At 52.0% G+C, this 16,199-nt stretch overlaps 1 protein-coding gene across 1 annotated transcript in view; it reads right to left on the reverse strand.

The window, feature by feature from the left end:
- HSF2BP (heat shock transcription factor 2 binding protein) overlaps window positions 1-11,859 on the reverse strand; it is a gene marked incomplete at its 3' end in the record, with an annotated part of 311,991 nt that extends 300,132 nt beyond the window's left edge. The window contains exon 1 of the mRNA XM_063954638.1: window positions 11,700-11,859. Within this exon, the coding sequence (XP_063810708.1) occupies window positions 11,700-11,841 (142 nt within the window). The remainder of the gene's footprint in view (window positions 1-11,699) is intronic.
- Between the last annotated feature and the right edge of the window lie 4,340 nt (window positions 11,860-16,199).

The raw sequence follows: 16,199 nt of genomic DNA on the forward strand, positions 1-16,199 counted from the left end.
ATCCGGTAGCCAGCCCAGTCCAGCTTTCTTCAGCCGGTAGCCAGCCCGGTCCAGCTTTCTTCAGCCGGTAGCCAGTCCAGTCCAGCAGCGTCTCTTCATCCGGTAGCCAGCCCAGTCCAGCTTTCTTCAGCCGGTTGCCAGTCCAGTCCACCAACGTCTCTTCATCCGGTAGCCAGCCCAGTCCAGCTTTCTTCAGCCGTTAGGCAGTCCGGTACATTACCACTGATTCATAACATTGAATTCATACCAAAGGCAGTTCTCACTGCTACCCACATCCCATGCGAAAGCGCTATATGTAGCCTCCGCGACAGCTAAAAGCCTCAGACCCTGGACGTCGGTCATCACCTGACCCAGGTGACCTTGTGCACAAAACTGTGACAGTATTATGTTTAGGGAAGAAGCTGATGGTATATGGAGAGTGGAAAATGTAACCAACAGGCTATGTGGGAATCCACTGGCGGAGAAAGTCTCCCATTTAGTACAGTCAGACGCTGGAACAGGGTAAAAAGGGAAGCAGAAACATTTTACCAGGGTTATTCCAGGCTGCATATGTGAGTTCCATAAGGTGTTCAGACTGAGGACATTTTTCTTTGACTAGCTATTGGTGCATAAATAGCTGAGAATGTTTAGATTTGGGAGCAGACTCGTCCCCCCGGAGACATCAGCGTCCTCTTCCTCACTAGAAGCTGAGTCAGTATGTGTAGACTGAGAAGAAGGGACAGGACGCATAGTGGGCCCGTCGCCCTCTAACAGCTGTTGGAAGCCGTGGAGGTCTGTGCCAGGCTATGTACAGAGGTAGAAAGCACATACACCCAGGAGGGAGATGGGGCTGGGATAGGCATAGCCTGAGGCATCGGTATGAGAGGATGACCCTGCTGAGGAAAACCCATAGAGGGTGTATTTACAGGGGTTGCCAGGCGGTCAGCTATATGACCCAGTAATTGTGAGAAAGAAGCCCAGGGAGGTCCTTGCACAGGGGCTGGTGGTGCTGGATGGAGAGATGCATAACAAGCAGTAGATACAATGTCCTGAGGAGATACAGCAGCAGAACAGGACCTACATGAGAGTAACAGAGGTGCCTCAGCCTCTGTATGACCCTTGCCTTTTCCAGACATAGCTGCAAGGGAATACTGCACATAATATGGCAACAGGGAGTGTGCAACCAAATAGTGCTGTGACTAACTTCAGCAACTCAGAGAGCCGTGGAGATTGCAGCAACCCTTAAACACCTGGGCCAAAATTTACTAAAAAATCGAGTTTGTCCGATTTGTGTTTTTTTTTCTAAGTCCCAATCCGGGAATTCACTAAACACCAATCTCGGCAGTGTTTGGACTATTCGTAATGGTTTGAATGACAAAGTTCAGAAATACGAATGAATAGACCATCGGTCAAACGCGGCTGTTATTTCCTACAACACGGTATTCACTATTCATTCGTATTTGGGTGTTAGTCTCTGAGTACTCAAGTGCGGGTGTATTTTTTTGCGAATCGTTAAAAAAAGCAGCAAAAAAATAGACCTGCTTTTTCCAGTCGAATTTGGATAACTATGCACGGATCAGTGAGATCTGTGCATGGTTATCTATGGGAAAGGGTCTGTTTAGTGTAAAAACTGGAAAAAAATTTGCGTGTGGTCCCCCCTCCTAAGCACAACCAGCCTCGGGCTCTTTGAGCCGGTCCTGGTTGCATAAATATGGGGAAACAATTGACAGGGGTTCCCCCCATATTTTAACAACCAGCACCGGGCTCTGCGCCTGGTCCTGGTGCAAAAAATACGGGGGACAAAAAGCGTAGGGGTCCCCCGTATTTTTGGAACCAGCACCGGGCTCCACTAGCTGGACAGATAATGCCACAGCCGGGGGTCACTTTTATATAGGTCCCTGCGGCCCTGGCATTAAATCACTAACTAGTCACCCCTGGCCGGGGTACCCTGGAGGAGTGGGAACCCCTTAAATCAAGGGGTCCCCCCCTCCAGCCACCCAAGGGCCAGGGGTGAAGCCCGGGGCTGTCCCCCCCATCCAAGGGCTGTGGATGGGGGCCTGATAGCCTTGTGAAAAAAATAGAATATTGTTTTTTGTAGCAGTACTACAAGTCCCAGCAAGCCTCCCCCGCAAGCTGGTACTTGGAGAACCACAAGTACCAGCATGTGGTGGAAAAACGGGCCCGCTGGTACCTGTAGTACTACTACAAAAAAAATACCCAAATAAAAACAGAACTCACACACCTTGAAAGTATAACTTTAATACATACATCCACACCTCCATATACACATACTTACCTTATGTTCACACGAGGCTCGGTCCTCTTCTCCAGTAGAATCCATGGTGTACCTGTGAATAAAATTATACTCACACAATCCTGTGTAGATTGGTCCTCTTCTGAGCTTGTAATCCAGGTACTTGGCAAAAAAACAAACTGAAAAATCCGAACCACGCACTGAAAGGGGTCCCATGTTTACACATGGGACCCCTTTCCCAGACTGCCAGGACCCCCCCTGACTCCTGTCAAAGAGGGTCCCTTCAGCCAATCAGGGAGCGCCACGTCGTGGCACCCTCCTGATTGGCTGTGTGCTCCTGAGCTGTCAGTCAGGCTGCGCACGGCAGAGATACAATGTTGCGCCTATGCGCTCCATTGTATCCAATGGTGGGAACTTTGCGGTCAGCGGTTGACCGAAAGTAACCTCACCGCTGACCGCAAAGTTCCCACCATTGGATACAATGGAGCGCATAGGTGCTACATTGTATCTCTGCCGTGTGCAGCCTCACTGACACTACAGGAGCACACAGCCAATCAGGAGGGTGCCACGACGTGGCGCTCACTGATTGGCTGAAGGGACCCTCTTTGACAGGAGTCAGGGGGGGTCCTGGCAGTCGGGGAAAGGGGTCCCATGTGTAAACATGGGACCCCTTTCAGTGCGTGGTCGGGTTTACGGTTTGTTTTTTTGCCAAGTACGTGGATTACAAGCTCAGAAGAGGACCGATCTACACTGGATTTTTGTGAGTATAATTTTAATTTCAGGTAACCCATGGATTCTACTTGGAGAAGTGGACCGACCCTCGTGTGAACATAGGTAAGTATGTATGTATGTATGGAGGTGTGCATGTATGTAATAAAGTTGTACTTTCAAGGTGTGTGAGTTCTGTTTTTATTTGAGTATTTTTTTTAGTAGTACTACAGGTACCAGCGGGCCCGTTTTTCCACCGCATGCTGGTACTTGTGGTTCTCCAAGTACCAGCTTGCGGGGGAGGCTTGCAGGGACTTGTAGTTCTTGTGCAAAAAACAATATTCTTTTATTTTACACTTGGCTATCAACCCCCCATCCGCAGCCCATGGATGGGGGGGACAGCCTTGGGCTTCACCCCTGGCCCTTGGGTGGCTGGAGGGGGGGGGACCCCTTGATTTAAGGGGTCCCCACTCCTCCAGGGTACCCCAGCAGGGGTGACTAGTTAGTGATTTAATGCCAGGGCCGCAGGGACCTATATAAAAGTGTCCCCCGGCTGTGGCATTATCTCTCTGACTAGTGGAGCCCGGTGCTGGTTCCAAAAATACGGGGGCCCCCTACGCTTTTTGTCCCCCGTATTTTTTGCACCAGGACCAGGCGCAGAGCCCGATGCTGGTTGATCAAATATGGGGGAACCCCTGTCAATTTTTCCCCCATATTTTTTCAACCAGGACCGTCTCAAAGAGCCCGAGGCTGGTTATGCTTAGGAGGGGGGACCCCACGCAATTTTTTTCTGAATTTTTAACACTTTAAACACCTTCTTAAGGTACACAATGAAGCCCTGCACGGATCTCACAGATCCGGCCGGGATTCCTTGTGTTTTGTCAGGCAGTGTTTTACTCATCACTCCCGTAAAACACTGCCTGACATTACGAATCACATCGACATCGGAAAAAATGAATGTGGAAAACTCGGCAGCTTAGTGAATGACCGTATCAGGATTCAAAAAGTTGCAGTAAAATGCACCATACCATTCGAGTTCAAACACCCTTAAAAACGGCTAATAAACGAATATTAGTAAATTTTGGCCCTGGTCCCAGGGTGAAAGGGATGAAACAGAAGGGATAGATATATGCATACTTGCCTACTTTTGAAAACTAGAATCAGGGAGATTACAGTAGGATGTGCTGCGCAAAGTGTGGTGCGCCACGAGGGGACGTGTCATACTCTGCCCAGAGGGTGTGTCTAGTTCCACAAATGGGCGTGTCTATGATTAAATGCTTGTTGTTCCGAGATATTTCAATACAACATTAGTAACAATATATTCTGGGAAGTTTTGGAAGTATTGATACAGATTGAGTCTCCCTTATCCAAAATGCTTGGGACCAGAGGTATTTTGGATATGGGATTTTTCCGTATTTTGGAATAATTGCATACCATAATGAGATATCATGGTGATGGGACCTAAATCTAAGCACAGAATGCATTTATGTTACATATACACATTATACACACAGCCTGAAGGTCATTCTAGCCAATATTTTTAATAACTTTGTGTATTAAACAAAGTTTGTGTACATTGAGCCATCAGAAAACAAAGGTTTCACTATCTCACTCTCACTCAAAAAAGTCTGTATTTCAGAATATTTGGATATGGGACACTCAACCTGTACTAACATTGCTGTCTGCAATACGGGGATTCTTGTTTGCAGTATGTATTCGCTGTGATATTTCTTTTCTTCTCACTCAGCACAGTATCTCCTATATAATCTCCTATATAATAGCCCTGTGATTCTGTGCCTGGCCCTCTAACGCTGGGCGTGGCTAGGAGCTCTCATTGGGTTAGCAGCAGGTCTATCACACCCAGTCCACAGCTGATTGGGTGAGAAACGCCCTCCCACACAGGTTACATGCAATAGGAGGCTCTGCCCTTTGGCTGCTGTGTTTTCACAGAGCAGGATTAGCAATGGGGCTGATGGAGCTGCAGCTCCAGGTCCACACCCCAAAATAGTCCCCCTGCATCTGCAGCACCACACCCTCCAACACTTTACACATAAACATTGATACACATTCGAAAAGGGGGCGTGGTCACGGGTACAACGCCGTGGCCACGCCCCTTTTCCTATACTTTCAATGGAAGCTTGGAGAGTCAAAAAACGGTACAGACCATAAAAAAAAGGGACTGTACCTGCCAAAAAGGTGCAGCTGGAGGGTATGCCACTGCATCTGCAGCAAGTCTCTGCGCTGTACATAGGGGGGAAAACATCCTTTTACTGCAGCGTCCTATGGGGGTCATTCCGAGTTGATCGCTAGCTGCATTCGTTCGCTGTGCAGCGATCAGGCAAAAACTCGGCACTTCTGCGCATGTGCGGCGTACTATTACTACGAATTATGTCGTTTTACACAGGGTCTAGCGATGATGTTTTTCAGTCGCATAGGCAGCCGCACAGTGATTGACAGGAAGAGGGCGTTTCTACTTTCTGGGTGTCAACTGACCATTTTCAGGGAGTGTTCGGAAAAACGCAGGCGTGGCTGCCCGAACGCAGGGCGTGTTTATGAACTGAATGGTCTGAAGTGATCACAAGTGCCGAGTAGGTCTGAAGCTGCTCTGAAACTGCACAACATTTTTTTTGTACCCGCTCTGCGATCCCTTCGTTCTCACTTCTGCTAAGCTAAAATACACTCCCAGTGGCCGACGGCATAGCGTTTGCACTGCTGCTAAAAACTGCTAGCGAGCGATCAACTCGGAATGACCACCAATGTCTTGCTGCCAGTCCGCCTGCCCCCTCCGGCATCAACAATCCCCACTCCCTAGCCGCGCCGCAGGTGGAACAAAAGCTGCTGCGGCCACCGGCATAGATGTGTATGAAAGCGGCGCAGCGGAAGACTTTCATAGCCCTCCCTGCGCCGCATACTCTCTGAGCCCCGGAGCCTCCTCTGCGCGTGATGTCACAGAAGTGCCTCCCCGCCACAGCCACGCCCAGATCCCCAGAGGACCTGACTCCGCAACACAGCACCTGCCCTGCCGGCCTGGAAGCCCCGATATGGCTAATGTAACGGATAGAGTGGGTGATATCGCGGAGGGTAATGTCTGGACGCTGATTCAATGTAAAAGGTGACAGTGCTGTGCACTGCAGTGGGTGTGTAGTCAGGGCCGTTGCTAGAGTGTTCGCCGGCCCCCTGCAAACTATAAATTTGCACCCTCACATACTTTACAAACGCACAGCGCACATAATGACCCCTGTAGTAGAGACACTTACACATGTAACGCCCCCTGTACCAGTGAGGCTTACACACGTAACACCCCCTGTACCAGTGCCGCTTACACACGTAACGCCCCCTCTACCAGTGCCGCTTAGACACGTAACGCCCCCTCTACCAGTGCCGCTTACACACGTAACGCCCCTCTGTACCAGTGACGCTTACACACGTAACGCCCTCTGTACCAGTGACGCTTACACATGTAACACCCCCCTGTACCAGTGACGCTTACACACGTAACGCCCCCTGTACCAGTGACGCTTACACACGTAACGCCCCTCTGTACCAGTGACGCTTACACACGTAACGCCCTCTGTACCAGTGACGCTTACACATGTAACACCCCCCTGTACCAGTGACGCTTACACACGTAACGCCCCCTGTACCAGTGACGCTTACACACGTAACGCCCCTCTGTACCAGTGACGCTTACACACGTAACGCCCTCTGTACCAGTGACGCTTACACATGTAACAGCCCCCTGTACCAGTGACGCTTACACACGTAACGCCCCCTGTACCAGTGACGCTTACACACGTAATGCCCCCTCTACCAGTACCGCTTACACATATAACACCCTCTGTACCAGTGACGCTTACACACATTATGCAGCACTCACACATACACACACACACACACAACAGACACATATATATACAAACACACACACATACATACTGTACATACATTACACACATACACAGTCACACATATATACAGTATACACACACACACACACACACACACACACTCACTCTCTTCCCAGACACTTATCTAATGAAGTCTGGCTGGCCGAAGCTGTAGCAGCTCATCCTCCTGCTGCAGCATGGTCCCGTGTAGCTTCGCCCCTTACTCCCATCTAGCTCCGCCCCCTTTGGCTCCCTCCCGCCCACTGAATGTCACACAGGGGAGGGGAGGGGGAGAGAGGAGGCTTTGTGCTTCCGGCGCCGCTGCATGTGTGACAGCAGCCGACAGCAGCAGCAGGGATAGCAGCAGCAGCTCAGCACAGGGATGCAGAGCAGGGAGAACGCCTCTCCTTCCTGGGTCCTCCCTGCACTGCATCCCTTTACTGAGCGGCTAGCGCCGGCCCTGTGTGCAGTGTCACTGACACTGCACAGCACTCTCACCTTTTACATTGATTCAGCCAGTCACTCAGTTCTGCCAGCCAGTCTCTATTGTTAGCACCAGTGTCCCAACGCGCCGCATTACAGGGAAGTAGATGCACTACATAAACTACAGCTCCCAGCAGCCCTTAGCGCCGAAGCAATCCGACCCTTAGGGCTGCTGGGAGCTGTAGTTTATTGAGTGCATCTAATTCCCTGTAATGCGGCGCGTTGGGACACCGGCGCTAACAATAGTGACTGGCTGCTGTGCGAGTCTCTGGGAGAGCCACTGCCAAAGGGAGGACAGCAGCTTAGCTGCTGACAAGAGGAGAAGAAGCAGCATAAGCATTACTCACCCCTCCCCCACTCACAGTACCTCTGGCCCCATCCGTGGCACCCCCACACACCCCCTCCAGCACCCGCGGTAGCTCCGGGCCCCCTCCCCCACCTGCAGCAACCCCGCACACGCCCCTCCCGCCGCACCACCGCATCCACCCCTCCCCCACCCGGTGCACCCCGCAACTGCTCCTCCCCCACCCGCAGTGGCTCCGGACCACCACCCGTGGCACCCACGCACCAGACCCTCCCCCACCTGCATCACCACGGCAACCGCCCCTCGCGCGGCACCCTAGGGTCCCATCCGCATCTTCCCCGCACCCGCCACTCCCCCAACCACAGCACCTACTAGGTGATTCACCAGGCCCTGCGTGCGCTGTTCATGCCGTTGCAAGGGGCTTCGACCCCGTAACCATCACACGCCCTTTGTCCATGCAATATTTAACCACTCACACAATTATGATTGGATGTAATACTCCATATAATAAAAATATTGCACGACACAAGGGTTTGCAAGGGTTAAGGCCCCCTTAACCCTTGCAAACCCTTGTGGCGTGCAATATTTTTATTATATGGAGTATTACACCCCATAGCCCCTTACGATGGTGTGAAGAGCGCCCGTAGGGCGCGATGAATCACCTAGTACATGATAAATGTGATGCCCGCAATAAAATCCAAATGTAACCTGAATTCTTCATCAACTAAAGAAAGATTACTAACAACAATTCTTACCCTATCAGCTCGCTAGCAGCAGCAGCAGCGCAGATACGACCCTGTGTGTGATCATGTGCTGCTGCCTCTCTCCTGTCAGGGGTTACACAAGGGGGGGTACTGAGAGTCGTCAGCAGTGACTCATGAGCAGCTACAGCAAATCACTGTTCTTGAAAAGAAACTCCTTGATGTCACCCCTGGCAGAATCTGGGAGATGTGACCTACAGAGCAGGACATCAGGAGAACAATGGCTGAAGCGGGAGCAAGGTGCGGGAGGGTAGGCAACCATGGGTGACAGTGATAAGGTAACACGAACAGACGGCAGCTCTAGCACAAGTTACAGACAACGCAGAATACCATGTAAAATGCACTGAAATGGGCGCTAAGGAGCTCATTCACTAAGATTGCAATTTCTGCGCCCAAATAGTTCACCGCCCAGAAATAGAGAGAAAACGCCCACTGCAGAAATTGCGAATGCATCACGTTGTGTGTTCTGATCGCAAAACCATACGCAATTACCGGAACATGGAAGATTTCTTCCATCTGCGCCAGGTCGTCCACAATTTTAGTGATGCAAGAGTCTGGAAGGGGTCATCGCTGGCGTCAGAGGCCCTCCTTAAATACGCCTGGGTACGCCTGAGTTTTTTCCAGACACCCCCAGAAAACGTCAGGTTTCTGCCCAGAAACGCCGGCTTCCTGTCAGTGAAACGACCTGTACGCAATTTCTGTCGCTATTTCCCCTTGCGCGTGGAAAATGCGAATGCTGCGCAGTCATTCGATAATCAGCCAGATTGTGATTCGCAAATTCTGCGATCCACACTAAATAAGGCCCTAAATCAGCTACACAGCAGCAGTGGCTGGTAGAATATTACACAGCGGCTGGTAGGATATTACACAGCGGCTGGTAGGATATTACACAGCAGCAGGTAGGATATTACACAGCAGCATTGGCTGGTAGGATATTACACAGCGGCAGTGGCAGATAGGATATTACACAGCAGCATTGGCTGGTAGGATATTACACAGCAGCAGTGGCTGGTAGAATATTACACAGCGGCTGGTAGGATATTACACAGCGGCTGGTAGGATATTACACAGCGGCTGGTAGGATATTACACAGCGGCAGTGGCTGGTAGGATATTACACAGCAGCAGTGGCTGGTAGAATATTACACAGCGGCTGGTAGGATATTACACAGCGGCTGGTAGGATATTACACAGCAGCATTGGCTGGTAGGATATTACACAGCAGCAGTGGCTGGTAGAATATTACACAGCGGCTGGTAGGATATTACACAGCAGCATTGGCTGGTAGGATATTACACAGCAGCAGTGGCTGGTAGAATATTACACAGCGGCTGGTAGGATATTACACAGCGGCTGGTAGGATATTACACAGCAGCAGGTAGGATATTACACAGCAGCATTGGCTGGTAGGATATTACACAGCGGCAGTGGCAGGTAGGATATTACACAGCAGCAGTGGCTGGTAGGATATTACACAGCAGCAGTGGCTGGTAGGATATTACACAGCGGTAGCTGCTGGTAGGATATTACACAGCGGCAGTGGCTGGTAGGATATTACACAGCGGCAGTGGCTGGTAGAATATTACACAGCAGAAGCGGCTGGTAGAATATTACACAGCGGCTGGTAGGATATTACACAGCGGTAGCTGCTGGTAGGATATTACACAGCGGCAGTGGCTGGTAGGATATTACACAGCAGCAGTGGCTGGTAGAATATTACACAGTGGCTGGTAGGATATTACACAGCGGCTGGTAGGATATTACACAGCGGCTGGTAGGATATTACACAGCAGCAGGTAGGATATTACACAGCAGCATTGGCTGGTAGGATATTACACAGCGGCAGTGGCAGGTAGGATATTACACAGCAGCAGTGGCTGGTAGGATATTACACAGCGGCAGTGGCTGGTAGGATATTACACAGCGGCAGCGGCTGGTAGGATATTACACAGCGGCAGTGGCTGGTAGGATATTACACAGCGGTAGCTGCTGGTAGGATATTACACAGCGGCAGTGGCTGGTAGGATATTACACAGCGGCAGTGGCTGGTAGGATATTACACAGCGGCAGTGGCTGGTAGGATATTACACAGCGGCAGTGGCTGGTAGGATATTACACAGCAGAAGCGGCTGGTAGGATATTACACAGTGGCTGGTAGGATATTACACAGCGGCTGGTAGGATATTACACAGCGGCTGGTAGGATATTACACAGCAGCAGGTAGGATATTACACAGCAGCATTGGCTGGTAGGATATTACACAGCGGCAGTGGCAGATAGGATATTACACAGCAGCAGTGGCTGGTAGGATATTACACAGCGGCAGTGGCTGGTAGGATATTACACAGCGGCAGCGGCTGGTAGGATATTACACAGCGGCAGCGGCTGGTAGGATATTACACAGCGGCAGCGGTTGGTAGGATATTACACAGCGGCAGCGGCTGGTAGGATATTACACAGCGACAGCGGCTGATAGGATATTACACAGCGGCAGCGGCTGGTAGGATATTACACAGCGGCAGCGGCTGGTAGGATATTATAGCGCTGTATAACCTGGCTCTTTGGGGAGGTGCAGTATACAGGGAGACTGGACCTGGCGTTCCCAGAGTCCTGTAGCTGCATGAAAATGGCTGCCTGAGGTCTCTGCGGGGGAGGAGGAGCAGCTCAGCGACAGGAAGACCGCATGGAATGGCGCCCTGAGCTGGGGGAGGGGCCACAGGCAGAGGGCCGGTATAAGGCCCTGGTGGTCTAGTGGCGTCCTGGCGCACCAGTGTTCACACCAGCATTCTGTCTCCCATGACCGGAGGCTGGACTCATAAGAAGACACGGGTTCCTGCCTTATCTGCCCCCAGTGCCGGCTCCTGGGGTGCCCGTAGTGACCAGTGCTAGCCTCCGCTCCCCGGGGGTTACGGAGCAGCAGAGGACAGCGCTGCTACTCAGACCTGTTACAGTAAAAATAAACCATAAAATAAACGCTTGCTTCTGAGTAGACACACTGCTTAAACGGAGATCCGGCTTCTGCTGGCACCAAACAAAACTGAGCATGAAGGCGGGGTATAGGGGGGGGAGGACCGGAGCATTCTGGGATACCTAAAAGCTTAACTGTTTACCTCCACCTACACCCCATTATCTCCTATGGAACCCGAAGAAGTAATATCTATAAAATGTATACAAAGTAATTATCTGGATGGACAGAATCATGTACGTCATTAGCTATTCAGTCCAAAGCACCGTCTAAATCTCTCCTCCAGCGCTATAATACGTATTGTGCACATGATAAGCCAGCACGCAATGGGCATAAAGATTCTATAGGTGCCGACTCACCGATCTCAGCGGCCTCCAGTCTCTGCACGTTTTCCAGCAACTCCTGGTTCAGGATCTGCGGCAGGAATTCTCTCATCTGCATGACTTCTGTGGTCAGACGCTCGACATCCTTCCTCTTCACCAGCACAAAGTCCTGCTCCATTACAGCAGTCACACAGCCGCACCTATACACATGGAGGAACTGCGGTCAGTCACACAGCTGCACCTATACACACGGAGGAACTGCGGTCAGTCACACAGCCGCACCTATACACACGGAGGAACTGCAGTCACACAGCCGCACCTATACACACAGAGGAACTGCGGTCAGTCACACAGCCGCACCTATACACACGGAGGAACTGCAGTCACACAGCCGCACCTATACACACGGAGGAACTGCAGTCACACAGCCGCACCTATACACATGGAGGAACTGCAGTCACACAGCCGCACCTATACACACGGAGGAACTGTGGTCAGTCACACAGCCGCACCTATACACACGGAGGAACTGCAGTCACACAGCCGCACCTATACACACGGAGGAACTGCAGTCACACAGCCGCACCTATACACACAGAGGAACTGCGGTCAGTCACACAGCCGCACCTATACACACGGAGGAACTGCAGTCACACAGCCGCACCTATACACACGGAGGAACTGCAGTCACACAGCCGCACCTATACACACGGAGGAACTGTGGTCAGTCACACAGCCGCACCTATACACACGGAGGAACTGCAGTCAGTCACACAGCCGCACCTACACACACGGAGGAACTGCAGTCAGTCACACAGCCGCACCTATACACACGGAGGAACTGCAGTCACACAGCCGCACCTATACACACAGAGGAACTGCGGTCAGTCACACAGCCGCACCTATACACACAGAGGAACTGCAGTCAGTCACAGAGCTGCACCTATACACACAGAGGAACTGCGGTCAGTCACACAGCCGCACCTATACACACGGAGGAACTGCGGTCAGTCACACAGCCACACCTATACACACACGGAGGTACTGCAGTCAGTCACACAGCTGCACCTATACACACGGAGGAACTGCGGTCAGTCACACAGCCGCACCTATACACACGGAGGAACTGCAGTCACACAGCCGCACCTATACACACAGAGGAACTGCGGTCAGTCACACAGCCGCACCTATACACACGGAGGAACTGCAGTCACACAGCCGCACCTATACACACGGAGGAACTGCAGTCACACAGCCGCACCTATACACACGGAGGAACTGTGGTCAGTCACACAGCCGCACCTATACACACGGAGGAACTGCAGTCAGTCACACAGCCGCACCTACACACACGGAGGAACTGCAGTCAGTCACACAGCCGCACCTATACACACGGAGGAACTGCAGTCACACAGCCGCACCTATACACACAGAGGAACTGCGGTCAGTCACACAGCCGCACCTATACACACAGAGGAACTGCAGTCAGTCACAGAGCTGCACCTATACACACAGAGGAACTGCGGTCAGTCACACAGCCGCACCTATACACACGGAGGAACTGCGGTCAGTCACACAGCCACACCTATACACACACGGAGGTACTGCAGTCAGTCACACAGCTGCACCTATACACACGGAGGAACTGCAGTCACACAGCCGCACCTATACACACAGAGGAACTGCGGTCAGTCACACAGCCGCACCTATACACACGGAGGAACTGCGGTCAGTCACACAGAGACACCTATACACACGGAGGAACCGCGGTCAGTCACACAGCCGCACCTATACACACGGAGGAACTGCGGTCAGTCACACAGAGACACCTATACACACGGAGGAACTGCGGTCAGTCACACAGAGACACCTATACACACGGAGGAACCGCGGTCAGTCACACAGCCGCACCTATACACACGGAGGAACTGCGGTCAGTCACACAGAGACACCTATACACATGGAGGCACTGCAGTCAGTCACACAGCTGCACCTAAACACACTGAGGAACTGCAGTCAGTCACACAGCCGCACCTATACACACATGGAGAAACTGCAGTCAGTCACACAGCTGCACCTAAACACACTGAGGAACTGCAGTCAGTCACACAGCCGCACCTATACACACATGGAGAAACTGCAGTCAGTCACACAGAGACACCTATACACACGGAGGAACTGCAGTCAGTCACACAGCCGCACCTATACACACGGAGGAACTGCAGTCACACAGCCGCACCTATACACACGGAGGAACTGCAGTCACACAGCCGCACCTATACACACGGAGGAACTGCAGTCAGTCACACAGCCGCACCTATACACACGGAGGAACTGCAGTCAGTCACACAGCCGCACCTATACACACGGAGGAACTGCAGTCACACAGCCGCACCTATACACACGGAGGAACTGCAGTCACACAGCCGCACCTATACATACGGAGGAACTGTGGTCAGTCACACAGCCGCACCTATACACACGGAGTAACTGCGGTCAGTCCCACAGAGACACTTATACACACGGAGGAACCGCGGTCAGTCACACAGCCGCACATATACACACGGAGGAACTGCAGTCACACAGCCGCACCTATACACACAGAGGAACTGCGGTCAGTTACACAGCCGCACCTATACACACGGAGGAACTGTGGTCAGTCACACAGCCGCACCTATACACACGGAGGAACTGCGGTCAGTCACACAGCCGCACCTATACACACGGAGGAACCGCAGTCACACAGCCGCACCTATACACACGGAGGAACTGCGGTCAGTCACACAGCCGCACCTATACACACGGAGGAACCGCAGTCACACAGCTGCACCTATACACACGGAGGAACTGCGGTCAGTCACACAGCCGAACCTATACACACATAGGAACTGCAGTCAGTCACAGAGACACCTATACACATGGAAGAACTGCAGTCAGTCACACAGCTGCACCTATACACACGGATGAACTGCAGTCAGTCACACAGCCGCATCTATACACACGGAGGAACTGCAGTCAGTCACACAGCCGCACCTATACACACGGAGGAACTGCGGTCAGTCACACAGAGACACCTATACACACGGAGGAACTGCGGTCAGTCACAGAGAGACACCTATACACACGGGGGAACCGCGGTCAGTCACACAGCCGCACCTATACACACGGAGGAACTGCGGTCAGTCACACAGCCGCACCTATACACACGGAGGTACCGCAGTCACACAACCACATCTGTACACACAGAGGAACTGCAGTCACACAGCCGCACCTATACACACGGAGGAACTGCAGTCACACAGCCGCACCTATACACACAGAGGAACTGCAGTCAGTCAGACAGCCGCACCTCTACACACGGAGGAACTGCAGTCAGTCACACAGCCGCACCTATACACACGGAGGAACTGCAGTCACACAGCCGCACCTATACACACGGAGGAACTGCAGTCACACAGCCGCACCTATACACACGGAGGAACTGTGGTCAGTCACACAGCCGCACCTATACACACGGAGGAACTGCGGTCAGTCACACAGCCGCACCTATACACACGGAGGAACCGCAGTCACACAGCCGCACCTATACACACGGAGGAACTGCGGTCAGTCACACAGCCGCACCTATACACACGGAGGAACCGCAGTCACACAGCTGCACCTATACACACGGAGGAACTGCGGTCAGTCACACAGCCGAACCTATACACACATAGGAACTGCAGTCAGTCACAGAGACACCTATACACATGGAAGAACTGCAGTCAGTCACACAGCTGCACCTATACACACGGATGAACTGCAGTCAGTCACACAGCCGCATCTATACACACGGAGGAACTGCAGTCAGTCACACAGCCGCACCTATACACACGGAGGAACTGCAGCCAGTCAAACAGCCGCACCTATACACACGGAGGAACTGCAGTCAGTCACACAGCCGCACCTATACACGCAGAGGAACTGCAGCCAGTCACACAGTCGAACCTATACACACGAAGGAACTGCAGTCAGTCACACAGCCGCACCTATACACACTGAGGAATGCAGTCAGTCACACAGCCGCACCTGTACACACGGAGGAACTGCAGCCAGTCAAACAGCCGCACCTATACACGCAGAGGAACTGCAGCCAGTCACACAGTCGAACCTATACACACGGAGGAACTGCAGTCAGTCACACAGTCGAAGCTATACACACGAAGGAACTGCAGTCACACAGCCGCACCTATACACACGGAGGACTGCAGTCATACAAGTGCAGAGTCAGATGTACACACACCCGCCTGTGAGCGACAGGGTGCAAGTGCAAAGCCAGGTGTGCAGGCATCTATGCGCAATGCACACTAACCTGTGACTGACAGGAGGTAAAGCAGGGAGGAGAAGTAACCCACAATTACATGTACCCCTGAGGAGAAGTAACCCACAATTACATGTACACCTGAGGAGATGTTACCCACAATTACATGTACCCCTGAGGAGATGTTACCCACAATTACATGTACCCCTGAGGAGATGTAACCACAATTACATGTA

The sequence above is a fragment of the Pseudophryne corroboree genome, unplaced genomic scaffold (assembly GCF_028390025.1).
Source record: "Pseudophryne corroboree isolate aPseCor3 unplaced genomic scaffold, aPseCor3.hap2 scaffold_706, whole genome shotgun sequence".
Classification (NCBI taxonomy): Eukaryota; Metazoa; Chordata; class Amphibia; order Anura; family Myobatrachidae; genus Pseudophryne; species Pseudophryne corroboree.